General features: G+C 56.2%; 1 protein-coding gene across 1 annotated transcript in view; it reads right to left on the bottom strand.

Moving 5' to 3' along the window:
• Positions 1-2,949: 2,949 nt before the first annotated feature.
• The window catches only part of SLC6A7 (solute carrier family 6 (neurotransmitter transporter), member 7), a 13,129-nt gene continuing 366 nt past the window's right edge, over positions 2,950-15,712 (bottom strand). Inside the window, exons 2-14 of the mRNA XM_009892586.1 lie at positions 10,315-10,495; positions 9,476-9,607; positions 8,661-8,895; positions 7,996-8,134; positions 7,578-7,712; positions 6,791-6,894; positions 6,084-6,208; positions 5,584-5,696; positions 5,370-5,501; positions 4,909-5,008; positions 4,451-4,551; positions 4,090-4,257; positions 2,950-3,165 (exon numbers count right to left, since the gene is read on the bottom strand). Of these exons, the coding sequence (XP_009890888.1) occupies positions 2,950-3,165; positions 4,090-4,257; positions 4,451-4,551; positions 4,909-5,008; positions 5,370-5,501; positions 5,584-5,696; positions 6,084-6,208; positions 6,791-6,894; positions 7,578-7,712; positions 7,996-8,134; positions 8,661-8,895; positions 9,476-9,607; positions 10,315-10,495 (1,881 nt within the window). The remainder of the gene's footprint in view (positions 3,166-4,089; positions 4,258-4,450; positions 4,552-4,908; positions 5,009-5,369; positions 5,502-5,583; positions 5,697-6,083; positions 6,209-6,790; positions 6,895-7,577; positions 7,713-7,995; positions 8,135-8,660; positions 8,896-9,475; positions 9,608-10,314; positions 10,496-15,712) is intronic.

The raw sequence follows: 15,712 nt of genomic DNA, 5'->3' as shown, positions 1-15,712 counted from the left end.
AGCCCGTCTGCCCCCCCCTTGTCCCTCCATCCCCGCTCCTGTCCTCGAAAGCATCGAGCCTCGGGCAGCGGCTGCAGGTGGGATGCTGGTACCCTGGGTGCTGCCAGCCCCTGGCCACCAGCATCCCTGGGGTTTTGGGAGAGCGGGATGTCACCCCCAGAGCTGACTCCTCCCCATCCCGGCCCTTTTCCCAGGGACAGGCCTCTGGGTTGGGGGGGGCTATAGGTGTCTGGGAGACCCCATGAGCTGCCCGGGGCTGGCTGGGAGGTGGGGACCGAGCTGTCACCCTTGTCCACTGGGCAGCAAGGAGAATTTTGGGGAAGCTGGTGCACAGAACCTTTTTTTCCCAGCCGCGGTCCCGCTGCTCTCCGGGGATGTCCTCCCCGCTCTGCCATGTGCCGCGGCCCCAGCAGGTGTCAGCACCAGACCGCTCCTACCACCGCTGTCACCCCCTGTCCCAACCCGGGACAGGCAGGGCAGAGACCCCCCGGGAACGCCACTGTCCCCCGGCCACCCCTCCCTGCCCGCCACCACCCGGCCGTGCCGGAGGGTCTTGCGAAAAGCCTGGGAGAAAGCCCCGGGCTCTCCGAGAGAGCAGTGGGACACGTTGGGAGGCCAAAGCATCACGAGTGGAGGGGGTCCCCACCTCCAGTGCTGTGGGGAGGGTGGCATCAGACCCCAGGCCACAGAGCGGTGCGGGGTACGGATGCACCGCCGGCCCCCGGAGCAGGGTGTGCTGCCACCAGCGAGTCCTATGTCTCCCCACACACAGCCACACATGGCCCAGGGGACATGTCTTCCGGCTGTGCCACTGCCCTGGCACCTTTTGCCCTTGGTTTCCTCTCACAGCCGTCGGCTTTATTCCCCACCACATCCCTGGTGTAGTCTCTTCTCCATCCTTCCCATCGCTCTGCAGCGCAGCACTGATCGATGGCAGCTGCCAAGGGAGAGCACAGAGGATCCCGGAATTACAGGGAGGATTTGGGGAACGTGGCAGGACCCCATGCGGGTAGGAAAAGGTCAGAGACACGCAGAGACCGGAACGCTTTGTTCAGCCCAAGGCACTTCCATCTCCTCTCCATGGGAGGGTGTCAGTCTCTCCTGGTTGCTCTGGCACATTGTGGTTGGCAGCAACATCATGAAATGCCCCAACCCGACACCCGCTCCATCACACCCCGTGTGTGTGTCCTCCCCAAGGGCCAGCACAGCCCAGGCCTCCCTGGCCAGCACCCACGGCGATGGCTGGGCAACACCGTGACCTCCTGAGGCCTCCTGCTCAGTAAATAGTGTCAAGGTTAGAGCGAGGGATTCATTGGGGCCATAAATGTTTATGGCAGGGCCCCCCCCCCCCCCCGGGCCTGAACTTTCCATCAGCGACACTTTTATGGCTGCCCTCTAATGATTAACCCAGGAGCTAGGGTGCTTTGCAGCGCGGTCGTGCTGCCAGAGCCCCACGCGCCCAGAGAAGCTGGGGCTGGGGGACCCCCATCATCCCCGTGGGCTGCAGCCACGGTGGGGTGCGGGAAGGAGGACATGGAAAACCATCAGTGGTCCTGAAGGGAAAAGGAAGAGCAGAGCTGGCCGAGAAGGGAGCTCGGCATCCCTGGGCATGGGGAGGCGGGTGGGCAGGAAGAGAAGGTGTCGGAGCCGGCCCTATGCTCTCGGAAGGACAAAGGCAATAATTAAATCTCCCCAACCGTTAAGGAAAACTGCAGCCTCCAAGGTGCCAGCGTTCACCCTAATTTTTCTGTTGTCCTGTGGTTTTGGCTTTTACCTGACCGGGACAGAGATTTGCAGGACAAAGCCCAGCAGGAAGCCCTCCTGGACGTACCCTTCTTGCATTCTGAGACCCCCTCCAAATAACCCACGCAGAGGCTGTGTCACACACCGCTTTTTAATGGTGAGCCGACGGTACATGGGGGAAGGCGCACACGACACTGGGGTGATGGGGACTGGCAGCGTTGGATCCAAACAGCCCCACCCAGGAGCTCCCCAGCACCTCCCCAGCAGCATCGGCAGGAGATGGGGTCTCTGGGATACGGGCCCTGGGCTGAATTACCCCAAAATCACACACAGGCACTGAAACCCAGCCCTTCGCGTTTCCCTGGGAAAAGCGGTGCCCAGGGCTGGAGACAGCCCGCAGGTCCCCCCCGGCAAGGGACAGACATGGGGTCCAGCTGAGACCTGTCCCTGACCTCCTGCACACGTGGGGAACAGGTCACCAGCCTCTTCCCTTCCTTCAGCTCACCCCAGCCCACCAGGCAACGTGGGGAAGAGCTGACCTGACCCACTGAGGTCCCCGGGGGATCGACAAGCTTAGAAAGGCCCCGGCTGATTTGTTTATAAGCATTTTTTTTTCTTTCTAATTGTTTTTAATTGCTCATTTACTAGGTTAGATTTCTTTAGCAGGACATTGATTCTTGCTGGTTTTTGCTGGAGTACGTCCGTGTGAGCAGAGCGCACCGACACAGCGTCCTCGGGGCATGAAGGATATTACAGCCCTTTCTCACACGTGTTTATGGGTTATTGGCGATAAATACACATGAGCGGAGAACAGAACAATGCAGAGGACCTCCTTCTCCTCCCCACTCCCGCAGGCTGAGCATCCCTGCAGCCCAAGCATCCCTGCATGGGCAGGGGCTGAGGGTGGGAGGGGGACAGCCCAGACACTTGCACCAGACACTGTCACATGAATGCAAGGACGCATCACACAGCTTGCCACACTGAACAGAAACAACTCGGGGGCTCCAGGATGGGCAGAAGCTCCGTCCTGGTGGGGCTACGGTGGTGGCGAGGAGGCTGGCAGGGTCAGCAGCTCCTGACTTCTCCCTGCAAGAACCCCCCAAAGCTGTCCTGAAGTGCCACAGTGCAACCTGTGCAAATTGGGGGTGGTGGTGGGGGTGGTTGTGGTGAGCCTTCTTCCCCCAGCCCACGGGGTGCCGGGTCCCCTCACATCATGGACTCCGACTCCGACTCCTCCTCCATCTCCCGGTCCACCTCGATGGCCGTGTTCTCATAGCTGGTGATGCCCCCGTATTTCCGCATGTGGACCATCAGCGGCTTGGGTGACTGGCTGCCGGCCAGGCTCGCCACGTACATGCCAGTCCGGTTCTCCTCCAGCGATGGGCCCCAGTCCATGGCGGGCCGGCTGGCTTGCTGGACTCGCTGCGAGGGGACAGGCGGAGGCAGCACGGACACCCTGCACCGGCACCCGCTCCGCTCCCCAGCCGGCAGCTCACCCACCCCTCTTGGGGGAACGATGTGCTGTGCCCACCCTGAGGGACTGGAAGAGCCCCTGATGAGGATGGGATGGGGCCAGAAGCCCGTGCTGAAGCTTTTTGGGAAGGCGGCTCTGTCTAAGTGCTCTGCTGCAGGCTGGAGAGGTGTTATGGTCTGCGGATACTGGTGGGGAGGGCTTGCAGGAGCTAGGGGTTATTGTAGGGCTATGGCCCTGTGGTGTAGGTTTAGAGCCATCCAGGCAAGGGGTTAGCCTCAGCCAAGGTGGTCCCTGGCCGTGTCACCATGCCCATGGCTGTGCTAGGGCAGGTCACGGCCAGCCAGGGCTCCAGCTGATGCAATGCTGCCTGGGGAGGGCAGCAAGCTCTGCCGCCTCTGCGTTTAACAGCCTGGGGCGAGCAGCAAAGCCCGGCCGGGGCTGGGAAGGCTGTGAGGAGCCAACAGCTCCATAACCTGCTCCTGGGTGAAGCCTTTCAGCAGAGCGATCCTGCCTGTGCTGCCTTCCTTGCTCTGTCGTTGCTCCTGCAAAACGGGTGCAAAGTCCCACATGTCCATGCCCGCCCCATGCTAGGGACAACGTACTTCCCCACCGGGCAAGGGGTATTTGGAGTGGGGATGCGCACAGGGCTGCCCCGTGGGAAGCAGCGTGACTCAGGGTCTGCCTGGCATCACAGGAGGGGACACTGCTGGAAATACCCTGGGACGCGCAGTCTCTCACACCTGATGGGCAGCAAGGAGGGATGGAGACACACACCTCCAGGTGAGAGGATGAAGAAGATTTCCAGGATACAGGTTTGGCAGGGGCTTGTGGTCATCCCTGCACATTTCTGGGATGCTCCCCAGCAATCCTACCTCCCACAGCGTCCCTTCTTCTCGGAGCACAGCCACCACCATGCCCACGGGAATCATCAGGCAGGAGAGGACTCCCATGAGGATGCCCAAGACCTCGGCCCAGGCAGGGAAGCGGTAGCTGCCATACTCAGAGGGCTGGTACTTGACGATGTTGTACACCAGCAGAGCCTGTGGGATGGGAAGAAAGAGAGGTCAGCCCAGAGCCCATGCCCAGAGGCCTGGAGACCTCCCAGCAGAATCAGAATGGTCCCTGGGGCACGAGACTCCAGCAGAGCAACTTCTTGGAAGGGGAGGTCATCCAGGGATGCTGGCACCACTGCAGCTCTCCAGCACCATCCAGCACCTCAAGCTGAGCAGTTACCATCATTGTTGCCGGGGACAGGACCATCCAGCAGGCTCTGAAGTAGGGCCCTGGTTTGAAGCCCAGCATCATGTGGATATCTCGGCAGAACCTCTTCATGCCTGGAGGAGGGAGAGGGAGAGGGGCTCAGAAGCTGTGATCCCTCCTCCAGAGCCAGGTGCCAGCACCAATCAAAAGAGATGGTTTGCATCCTCTACAGCAAAGAAGTGTCTCTTCTCCCAGCTGGGAGATGCAGGAAGGGGGACCCAGCTGGTGCAGTCTGAGGGATCAGGCTCAGCACCCCAAGGATCTCTGGAGAGGTGAATCCAGTGGTGGCCAAGAAGAAACAAGTGGTGGGAACAGAGGTGTTTCACGCTCCATTGCAAGGCTGATAGCTCCCCTAGTGCTCCCTCTAAATCCCTCTCTTCATACAGACAGCCCACCCTTCCCCGTGCCCCTATGGGGACAGACAACCTTACCATAGACACGTGTCACCACAAGGCAGGTAGTGATCACCACCACCATGAGACCAAAGCCAGCACTGTAGTCATCCAGTAGGACCAGCCAGTACATCCCACCCTGTGGAGGCAAAGCACAGTGGCCAGTATCACTGGGACCAACATCCTGATAAACCCCCCTCCATGTCCTCCCACTTTTGGGGACATGTCCCTTTAGGCCCTTTGGGAGCACTGGGGAAGACAGCAGTCAGGCGCCCTCAGGAGGCATCACTCTCCTTCTGGGATTGGTGAAGAACCGGAATAACACTGTTACTCCCCTTGGACCTCACCTCCCCAGGAAGCCCAGGCTCATCGGTGGTCTCTCTTCCACCTTGTTAGCTGATGTGAATAAATGTACTTCTGCAAATTCGGCCCCTGCCCTAAGCTCACCCTAAAATGAGCTCCAGCTGGTCCCCACGGTGCGTCCAGCCCCACACCCTTACCTCTGTTGTGAGGATGAGCCCCATCAGGAAGAGAGCAATGCAGATGATAGCTGAGAATGAAGCTTTCTTTGGCCGCAGATAGTAGGGAAATTCATCTGTCACTGCTGTAACGATGGTCTCCATGAAAGCAAACTGCACACAAAGGAGAAGAGGGTCCACTAACCCCCCTGGGCTGCCTGGGCACCACGGCTGGCTTGCTGGGCTCCGTCCTTACCTGGCTGTCCAGGCCCAAGGTTAATAGCATGAAGAAGAACAGGAAAGACCAGAATGGAGAAAGGGGGAGCATTGTCATGGCCTGGGGGTACACCACAAAAGCCAGGCCAGGACCTAGGGGAGGCAAAGGACAGCAGGGTGAAAAGGGGGTGACAGCACTGGGCACAAAGGGATGGAGGAGAGGAGAACCCAGCGGAGCAGCACCACGGCACGGATCTGCCAGGGCTCCTGCAAGATGTGCAGGAGGGGTCCTGCAGCAGAGGGTGGAGAGGTGCAGGAGAACCAGCCTGCTCCTTGCTCAGGCCTTTATTAGACATCACTTAATGCTGCTCAAATTTTGCATGGCAGGAACTGGTCTCCCCTCTTCCCTCCCCCTGGCCAGCTGAGCATACAGCTCCAGCCCTCACGCTGACACCCTGGGATGCTTTCCATCCTGGAAGGGATGCTCCTCAGTGCATCCAGCCAGAGGGTGAAGGAGATAGGGTCTTTGTTTGACCTCACCTGCTTTTGCCACCTGATTAACAGGGACCCCAAGCTCCTGGGACATGTATCCCAAAACGGAGAAGATGGCAAACCCTGCCAGGATGCTGGTGATGGCATTACCCAGGGTCACTATGAAGGTGTCCCTACAGAGAAGAAAGAAGATGCTCTGAACATGTCTATTCCTTCCCACCCCACACCAGTGCATGGTGGCATCGCCAGCCCCAGGTGCCACAGCAAGGTGACCCAGTGTGATTCTCCTCCATGATTTCTCTTGGCATGTGCTTTCCAGGGTTGAAAGGAGTGTATATCTAATTACATGGGTGATTTTGCGGGGTTCCTCCCAAGCTTGCTTTCCCCAGTGGAGAGGGTCAGCCCAAATGTCCAACACCCAGACTCTCCTCTCTGCTGGTGACCTGCAACGGATGCTGGGGACAGGACAAACATGCATGACTAGTCTCGAATATCCTCAGTGTTCAGCAACTGCAGCCCAAAACTTTCGAGCCAGGCACTGTGTCTTGATGCTTAAGAGAATTTTCTTCCACAGATCCCTCTGTCCCTCTCGAGCCTGTGCAAGCTGCCAGGTATCTGTAAGGTGCTTGGTTAAGGAGCAGTGCTGGGTGACCTTCTGCTGCACCGCCTGCTTCTGCTGGCTTTGAACCCACCAGCTGAGGCTTCCATAGCTCCCCCCAACCCACGATTTTTAGAAGACAGCAGCTGGCTCCCACCTGTAGATATTCTGATGGAAGGTGTTGTACGAGGCGAAGGTGAGGAGGCCCCCAAAGCCGACCCCGAGGGAGTAGAAAATCTGCAGGGCTGCCTCGATCCACACCTGGGGGAAGGAAGCAGGTCTCAGGAGAGCAGGGGTTTGGAAGTCTACCCCTGTGGAAGAGGGAGTTGGAAATACGCTTCCCTTGAGCCCCTGGCACATCTTCTCTAGCCCTCCAGGCACGGGGTCTTTGTCTTTCCTTGCTAACATGCTCACCACCCGTAGTGGGTCAGCTGGCAAGTGGAAGGGCTAGCGACAGCATTTCAGAGCCGGCCCAGTGTGACATTAAATGCACTTGTAAAACTGGGTGGTTGCTACCACCAACACTGCTGACCCAAGGAAACTCCCCGCTCCGCACACTGAGATTGCTTGAGGAAAACAGAACAGCCAAATCCGCCACGGGCACCCATCCCCACCCCCATCCCGTCACAGGGGCTGGGCTAATCCTGCCCATGGTCCTGGTAGCCGGGGGAGGTGGTGAGCATGTCATTCCCTGCATGGACAGCCAGAAACGCAGGGAGAGGGCTGGCCCAGGTGGGAAGAGCAGTATAGACAAGGTGTGGAGCAAAGACAGATTGCTGCAAGGCAAACACTTTTGGTCTGGGAGGAACCAAGAGAGAGGATTTTGGGTCAGGGAGCGGCCAGAAAAGGCACCCAAGTAAGGGAATCATCTCTGTTGCATGCTGGAGGTGACAGGAGAAGGTTCATTTTTGTGTCTTCAACAAATTGCACAAGATCCTGCTCACCTTGGAAGACAGCAAGTGATCAAACTGGGGCGTGAGGTAAAACTGGATCCCCTTCCAGGCCCCCTCCAGGGTCACACCACGAATGAGCAGCATCACCAGGATGAGGTACGGGAAGGTGGCGGTGAAGTACACGACCTGCGGGAGAGCAGAGACAGCTAGGAGAGCCATGAGCAAGAGCACAACACGAACTCTTCCCCCCTCGAGTGGGACCCCACATCGCCCGGCATCACCCTGCAGTGCTGGGATCCCTGGGATGCAGCAGGGGCAGTGGTGTCAGCCCTGCCGGTGCCTGGCTGTGCAAGCCACCCCCGAAGTGGCCGGTGTCCAGTTGATGTAGTTTATGGGTCTCACTTTCCCAGATGTGCAGACACTGGTGGGCATCACTGTAGATCCCCCAAAGGGACCATCCAGCCCTTACCTTGCCAGAGGATTTGACTCCCTTTAGGATGCACAGATAGACGATGGTCCAAGAAAGGAGCAGGCACAGACACAGGTTCCAGCGGATCCTCCCGGGATCCCCAATCCCAGAGCTCCCTTGGATGTGCAGGACGTACCGGCTAGGGAGAAAGGAGAACCACTAGTGAGTGGCCATGGGCACCCCCCACCTTCTTCCAGAGGCCCTCTCTGAACCTGACAATGCCTCTGCTGCAAAAAATAACCTTGTCAAAAATCCCAGCAATGAGAGAGCAACGAGGCGCTGGCAGCTATTTGCTGGGGGAAGGGGAGTGGTGGGTTTGATTTCTCCACCATCCATTAAAGAACCTGGAAGGGATGCCTGGTGGCTTGAGAGCAAATTCCCAGCCGGTCCAGGCATGGGACGCATTTCAGACTAACATATCTCCAGGCCAGCAAAGCAGCGCTAGATCATGGACGCCTCTCACACCCCAGGGACGTGATTCCAATGGCTAAACTGAGATATTCCCCACAGCTGACCCCAAGAGCCCATCACTGCACCCACAATGCCCACCACGGGTGTCCACCATGCCATGGGATGTGCAGCAGAGACTTTCACCCCTCATCCCATGTTCTCCCTGGTTTGTTGCCAACCATGTCCCCACGGCCAGGTCAGGCTGACCTCTTTACCTCCAGTACTCCTCGCTGGGACTGACGGTGTTGGTGATGTTGACGGGGAAGGTGGTGTTCCCCGCCTTGATGACGTGGTGGTCCAGGCACAGGTCAGTGTTCCACCAGTTGCCGCAGTGCTGCCAGGGCAAGTCGCTTGTGAGGGATGCAAAGAGGTAGAAGAGAACGTAAGCAATGATCATATTGTAGTAAATGGCCACCAGGGAGACGATGAGGATTGTGCCCATGCCAACGCCTGGAGGAAGGAGAGGGTAAAGAAGGAGTGAGCCATCTCTCCGGACCGGAGCACATGCAAAACCAGGGTCAGACACTGGATCTCAGCAGCCAAATGTTTAATATGTCAGAGGTTCGACTGGTGGGGGGAGCCTCTTGTTGCCATTATTGCCTCTGGACATGCCTTCTCTGAATTGATGATCTATTGCATCATACAAATATTTTTACTCGAACTTAATGTTGAGAGTAAAAGTATTTGATTTGACCTTTTTTTTGAATGCTTTATTTAAAGACCTTAGTCTTTAACAGTCATTGCTTAGCTTTGATGCTGTATTTTGTACACTAGTTGGCTTAATAATTTTCACACAATTTCTAGAGCTGGTCATGACATCCAGAGCCTCCAAAGACTGATAGATCTCATACGTATCTTGCAGCTACTAAAACACCTAACCCAAAAGTCCAGCCTGCTCCACTTTCCCCCAGGATTTAGCCTTTGATTCTAACAAGAGCTTTGAGGATCATGGGACGATGCTGCTGGTCCACGTCCTCATCAAGTAGCTCTTCCAAAGGCCCTACAAAGGCTCTGGACTTCACTTACGCACCTTTAAAGAGAGGGCTTATCTTCCAGACAGCGAGCGGCCCCAGGCTGGAGAACTGGCCAAGTGACAGCTCCATGAAGAAGATGGGGATCCCACAGATGGCCAGCATGATGAAGTAAGGAATCAGGAAAGCTCCTGCAAGAAGCAAGAAAAACACCCTAGAAATATGACAGAGCAAACAGCTAAAGCCCATCTGTGACAAGGAATAAAGTTCATTCAACATCTGTGGCCCTGAGGGATCTACACCAAAGTCTGGAAGACAGCACAGGGGCAGCAGTTCACTATTGGTGCAGGAGGAAGGGGCTGTGATTCACCCAGTGCCGTGCTTCACCTCCACCTCCAGCTCTCTTTTCTCCTTCAATCTTTCACAAGCATCGTGAAATTCTCCAGTTATTATCGCATGAGATGAGCAGTTACTCTGGGAGTAGATGAACAAGCTGGACACTTTGCACCATCACACCGGGCTCTTGCGTTGCAAAAGGCTTGCTCCCCTCCTTCGATACCTGGGAAGCATTTGCTGACTCTCTGAGTCCTGGAGGACACCAAACCAAGAAGCTATTGGAAACCAAAGGGGATGCTCAGGTGGCATTCCATCCAGCATGGAGCTGGGGATGTCTCCAAGGCCATGAGTGCAGAGATGGGCTCGTGAGTCCCTTCCACACGTGGGTACGGGTGGTTAATGCCCTACAGCAAGCATGGGGAGCAGGAGGAGGCTTCACCCCACAGCAACAAATGCTACCTTCCAGCCCCGAGAAGGGGAAAAGGCATCTCTTCAGGGACACATCCCACCAGCCCAGCTCAGTGAGGGGGAGACATGACCACTCCAAAGGATGCCCAAGTACCTCCTCCATTGGTGTAAGCCCTGTAGGGGAACCTCCAGACGTTTCCGAGGCCCACGCAGTACCCGATGCAGGAGAGGAGGAAATCCAGCCGCCCCGACCAGTTGCCTCTGTCTTCTGGGCACTCAGAGCCCAGGTCCCCGTCCTGGCTGCTGGGACTCACCAGGAGGTCTGGTGTCACCGGCTGGGCAAGAGAGCAGGGGATGGGAGAGGGCAGCCAGGGGTCCAGGGAAGGAATAAAAACAGGGGGGAAGAGCAGGAGAGAGGGAAGGAACGTTGAGAGCTCAGGTGTGAATTTGTGACCCTCAAGACATTTGTCCCCTGGGGACATCCCACCCCAGCAGCTCTCTGTCACCACCCCAGCCAATGTCCGGCTCTGCTACTGAGCAAGGGAGTGGGATAAACGTGATCCCACATGGCCAGAGGTCCCCCGGGAAAGGCAGGATGGCCCCGCTTCACCCTGGGAGGCCAAGACCTGTCTTGCAACCCCACTTTCCCAAGAAATCTTTTCAAGGGGCCGTGATAAACTTTCCTGGTCTCCTGCAAAGCACGGGCATGAGGACAGCAGGAGAAGAATCACTGCTGGCACGGCAGGGAGCGTGACACCCCAGCCCCATGTGCCCTTGCCGTACCTGGCACTTGGCTGCCATTAAATGCTCCGTGCGTTTTTCACGCTTTTCCGACTGCCAAAAGCCTACGCTGTGGGGATTTAGTGATGTGCTCCCAGTTGTCCCTGCTGAGAGAGCTCCTTCCAGCTTTCCTAATCTGCCCAGGATCAGTGAGGCAGCTGTTCAGCAGTCAGGAATTAACCCTTTCCCTTCCTCTCCGGCTGCCTCAGCTCTGGCAAGAGGGAGGTGTGAATCCTTCAACACATTTAGGTTGGGGTGATGCACCGGGCGGGCGGAGGGCTCTTTGGTGTTTCCGTCTGTGTTTACATCAGGTCTGCAGTGAGATGTTTAGTCTACCTGAACTTGCCCAAACTCCTGACCTTGGGAGAATGGGGAAGGCATGCCCACTGGCTACCATCCCACCGGCACCCACCAAAGCTGAAAGCCTCAGCCAGCGGCTGCCGGGTGAGATCCCATGGCAGGTATCCCCTCGGCGAGACTGGGCAGCAAAAAGGGGTAGGAGGAGAATCCTGCCCCTGTGCCACTGCTTGTTGCTGTGCCCCTGCCTGTGGGCATATCGGGTTCAGCTGGTATCGAGGCACAGAAAGAGAAGGATGCTGGGGTCCCTGCTGGGAAAGCACCAGGACCAGGGCAGAAGGAGCCCATTTGGGAACCTTCCTGGGCTCTCAAAGGGTAAAAGCAGCCCTCTCCACATCCCTGAGTTCATGCAATTATAGGGAACAAGCCCGTGGGATGTGGTTGAGGGAGAAGGGCCTGGATTTGGAGGGATCAGGCAGAATGAGATGTGGGTCCCCCTGCACCCGTGTGCAACAGACGTCTGTCCCCCAGGAGATCAGAGCTGGCTGGTGATCAGAGGGACTGCTGCAGATCCTGGGGAAGGTGGCAGCCACCTCCTCTCCTCCTCCCCCTCCTCTCTGGCCAGACCAGGATGCTCCTGCTGCCGGTTCCCATGGAGACGTGGAGCCGGGCTGCGATGGTGAAGGCTGCACGCTCCCACCCTTCGAAGGTGCACCCCACTCCTCCGGCCACCGGCACCCCGGGGCTGCCAGGACGCTCTCGCCAGAAGGCACCAAACATGGAGGCAAACCCATCCCCAGACAGCGTGCAAACCCCTCGAGGGACAAAACGAGCCGGGGCAAACTCTTCCCAAAGCCAACCTGAAACACATAGCCTGAGCAAAGACGTTACACTAAACCCCATCATTAAAAGCCCATCCCTGCTGGATGCCACCACCACGGCAAAAGGCCAGAAGAAAAAGCTTCAGAAGCGCAGGCTGAAAAGCCAAAATATGACCTAAATATAATACTGTTGCTACAAAACCGTTGCTACCTGGCAGCCCTCCTGCAGCTGTTTAACACAGCTCTCCGGCTTAGCAACTTCTCCAAACCGTGGCCATGCCTGCTAATTAACCAGCACACACAGTGGGCATGACCCGCAGAAACCTGTGTTGCTCTGCAACATCCCTCCTGACAGTTTCAGCTGCTAAAAACCTGTATTCGCAAAGGTCCCTGCTGGGTGGGGACAGGACCTATGGGGCCATCACAGTTTGATCTTCCCCCAAAAATGCTTCCCAGTCCACCACAGTACCTGGGGAGCTCTCACTTTCCAGGTTTGTATCACAGAAAAACAGCAAGTAGGGATGCTGGGAGATCATGAAATCCTCTTGCCTAATTCCTGCCCCTCTGCCTGAATCCTAAACAGCTGCAAGAGGACACCGGTGGAGCTGCATGACCTGATGAAATGCAGGTGCCCATCTGTCAGATGTAGCATGGAAATCAACACAGAAGTAACAAAAAGAAAAGAAAGGAACCAACCAGACCTTTTCCAAACTGGCCCAGACCCCATCTCAGTCACCCTGTTCAAAGCCGATGGGATGTAGTTTGTCACCTGTGTCTCAGTGATGACTGCCCCCTTTATTAATATCTTTAGCTGGAGCTCTGCTGTTTAAATTTGGACAGAAAGCAGAAACTGCTCCAGAGTCAGACTGACCCCAAGGGTGGTGACATTGTGGTCCTCATGGGGCAGGCTGGAGAGGCACGGGCCAGGGATGCTGCTGGAAAACACTGCTCCGTGGCTGCAATGCCTCAAAACGCCCCAAATCGTATCCTTTCCATAGAAATCGCAGAAAACCTTGCCTATTTGCCTGACTTAAAATGAATCGCAAAACACAGTATTTAAGGATTCCAGCCCATCTTTGCCCCAAATAGCAGAGAGATGCACACCTCTCTACTTCAGGCAGCTGGAAATCTCACACGCTGGCTCGATTCCAGCCCTTTTTTTTAGGTTTAATGCTCCCTTTCAGCCTTTGTCATAACAGGAATTTTCTTTTTCAGCAGCAGCTGAAGTGCTCTAGCGCTACGATATTGCTCTAGTGCTTTCCACCGTCAACTGCCATCTTTCAAACCGGGCTCCCGTCTCGCGGTTATAAACAGACGGGGACTAACAGCTCCCTTGGCAACCACGTCCTCTTTGAACACAGCATCACTTTCCATTATTCACCAGAAGATGCTCCCAAAGAAGTCAGCAAAGCAAAGGTCACCGAGAAGAAAAAGCACTTTAGTCTCTGCCAAGATAAGAGCTGGCTTCCATAAGGAAATTGCCCTATGCTAATTATTTTCTGTAAACCAATTTACTTAAACCAGTGCAAAACCCAGCCAGATTAAAGTTACTTTTTCATCCTTGTTTGTCTCCATTCAAAGTGGCATTGTGGGGTTATTTTGTCAGTAGTTTGTCTCCATTCAGAGTGGCATTGTGGGGTTGTTTTGTCGGTGTTTTGTGCGTGGACCACAGCCTTTGGCAGAAATGCCGCCCGATGCCAGATTTCTCCCCTGCGGATCCAAGCCGTGTGCGAGCACAGTGCGTCTCTAAAGTGTGAGTCACTTCAGATTAGTTTGAATTGCTTGTTAATCTCTTCGAGAAAAAAAACAACAACCAACCTAAAAATGAATTTGAATGTAATATCACTTAGAAAGTGAAGTAAATAAAGTATCTCTATGGTGTGGAAGAGCCCCTTGAAGGGCTGCGCGAACCCCGGTTTCCCCCAGCACATGCCAGAAGAGGGAGCAAGCGATGCTGGAGCCCGCACAGGGGATTTGGGGGCTGGAGATTGCTGAGGCTGAAGCAAACTCATTACAGCGATGTCCAGAGCGCGGGGAGTGTGCACAGCTGCAAATGCTTATGGCCTTTTATCCAAAAACCCCGGGGAAGGAAGGTTGGAGGCAGTTTGTGGCCGGCAGAGGAAGGCAGCGGCTCAGGCAGGAGGATGCTGCTCAGCAGCCTGGCTGGGTATGGGGAAGGGCAGCCCAAATCCTGGCTCCCACCACTGTCCTCCATGGGCTTTAGCCTGTTTCTACCAAACAACCCCCCAAAGCAAATAAGCAAACCAATAAAAAACACTCAGCTCTTCTGGAAATACTATTATATGCAAAAGCCAACCTGAAATCCTTAGAGCCTGAGAAAGGTCTTCTCTATTAGAGAGGAATTTCCATATGTCTGCAACATGTCTGGTGAGAAGGCTTAAAACTACCGGCTTGCTGATGGGGAGCGGATCATGATGAGAGGGAGGGGAGGCTGTCGGGGTCCCCGGGGTGGGCGCTGCGGCCGGGGCTGTGCAAACTCCATCAGCCACCACCAGCTCTAGGCAAGCCCAATGCCGGCATCGGACACAGTGGTCCCAAGATGCCGGGTGACTGTGAGCACCGGGTTCTCCATCTGGACCTCAGAAAGGGTATTTTTGGACAATGAAGGACAGCAGGGCCCTGAGCAGCACTGGCAATGGGGAAAATAACTGAGAGACATCTGCTTTTCATTCCAGCTGATCGCTGCGGGACCAAATGAATTCCTGAATAAATGTTAAACAGGATCACCAGCAGCAGAGAAATTCTTTCAAGTATCTCAGAAAGCCTTTGGAAGGGACAAAGACAACTTTTAATGGATCTTGCAGTCACGAAGTCATCTGAAAAAGTAATTTGTAGGAAAAAGAAGGAGAGGGAAGAGCCAGATGATGCCTCCAAACAACAGCAGAGGAAGGTAGGCAGCCCTGAGGTTGCCAGTGCCGTCAGATAGCTGCTGGCTTTCACGGGGCCACTGCTGGCTTTTTGACATCATGTCCCAGTATAGGAATTTCCTGGCAGGGATGAAACTCTGCTGGGTTTTCATTCATCTGAAGGCTGGCACAGGTTGGAGTCGCCCTGCCCCGTGGTTAGCAGGCATGGCTTGGCAGAGGGCAGAGCCCAAGGGACTCAGAGCGCTGGGTCACTGCCTGGCACGCTCTGGGAAGGGCTGACTCACCACCAACAGCAATGTGTCCCCACGAGGGAGCTGTGGCTGCCAGCCTCTGCCACCCCACACCACCGTGTCCCCGTGTGGGGTGGGCACGAGAAGGGGCTCGGTCCCCAGCATGAGGGGAGATGGGGACCCAGAGAGCCTGGTAAGGGCAAAGTGGCAGTGGAGGGCAGTCTAGGATAGGAAAGGCTTAAAAAGGGTTTCCAGCAGGATATAAAAAGGGTTTCTAGCTCTGCCAGCTGCCAAAGGGCACCAAGGGGGTTCGGGGTCCAGCACTACCCAGAACCCTTTAATTCCTATGGAGAAGGAGGCAATCCCAGCTGCAGGTGGAAAAGCCACTGCCCAGTTCCCTGTGCTCATCCCGGCGAGGGGGGGAACCCCTCAGCACCCCCCACCCCAGACCGGGCAGTCCCTGGGGCTGGTGGGCGCAGCATCCTCGGGGAGCCCCGCTGTGGGGGGAGCGTCCCCCGGGGGCCCACCCACAGCCG

The sequence above is a fragment of the Charadrius vociferus genome, unplaced genomic scaffold, assembly GCF_000708025.1.
Source record: "Charadrius vociferus isolate BGI_N301 unplaced genomic scaffold, ASM70802v2 scaffold529, whole genome shotgun sequence".
NCBI lineage: Eukaryota > Metazoa > Chordata > Aves > Charadriiformes > Charadriidae > Charadrius > Charadrius vociferus.
Note: the sequence above shows the minus strand (reverse complement) of the source record. Positions and strands in the feature narration are given on the sequence as shown.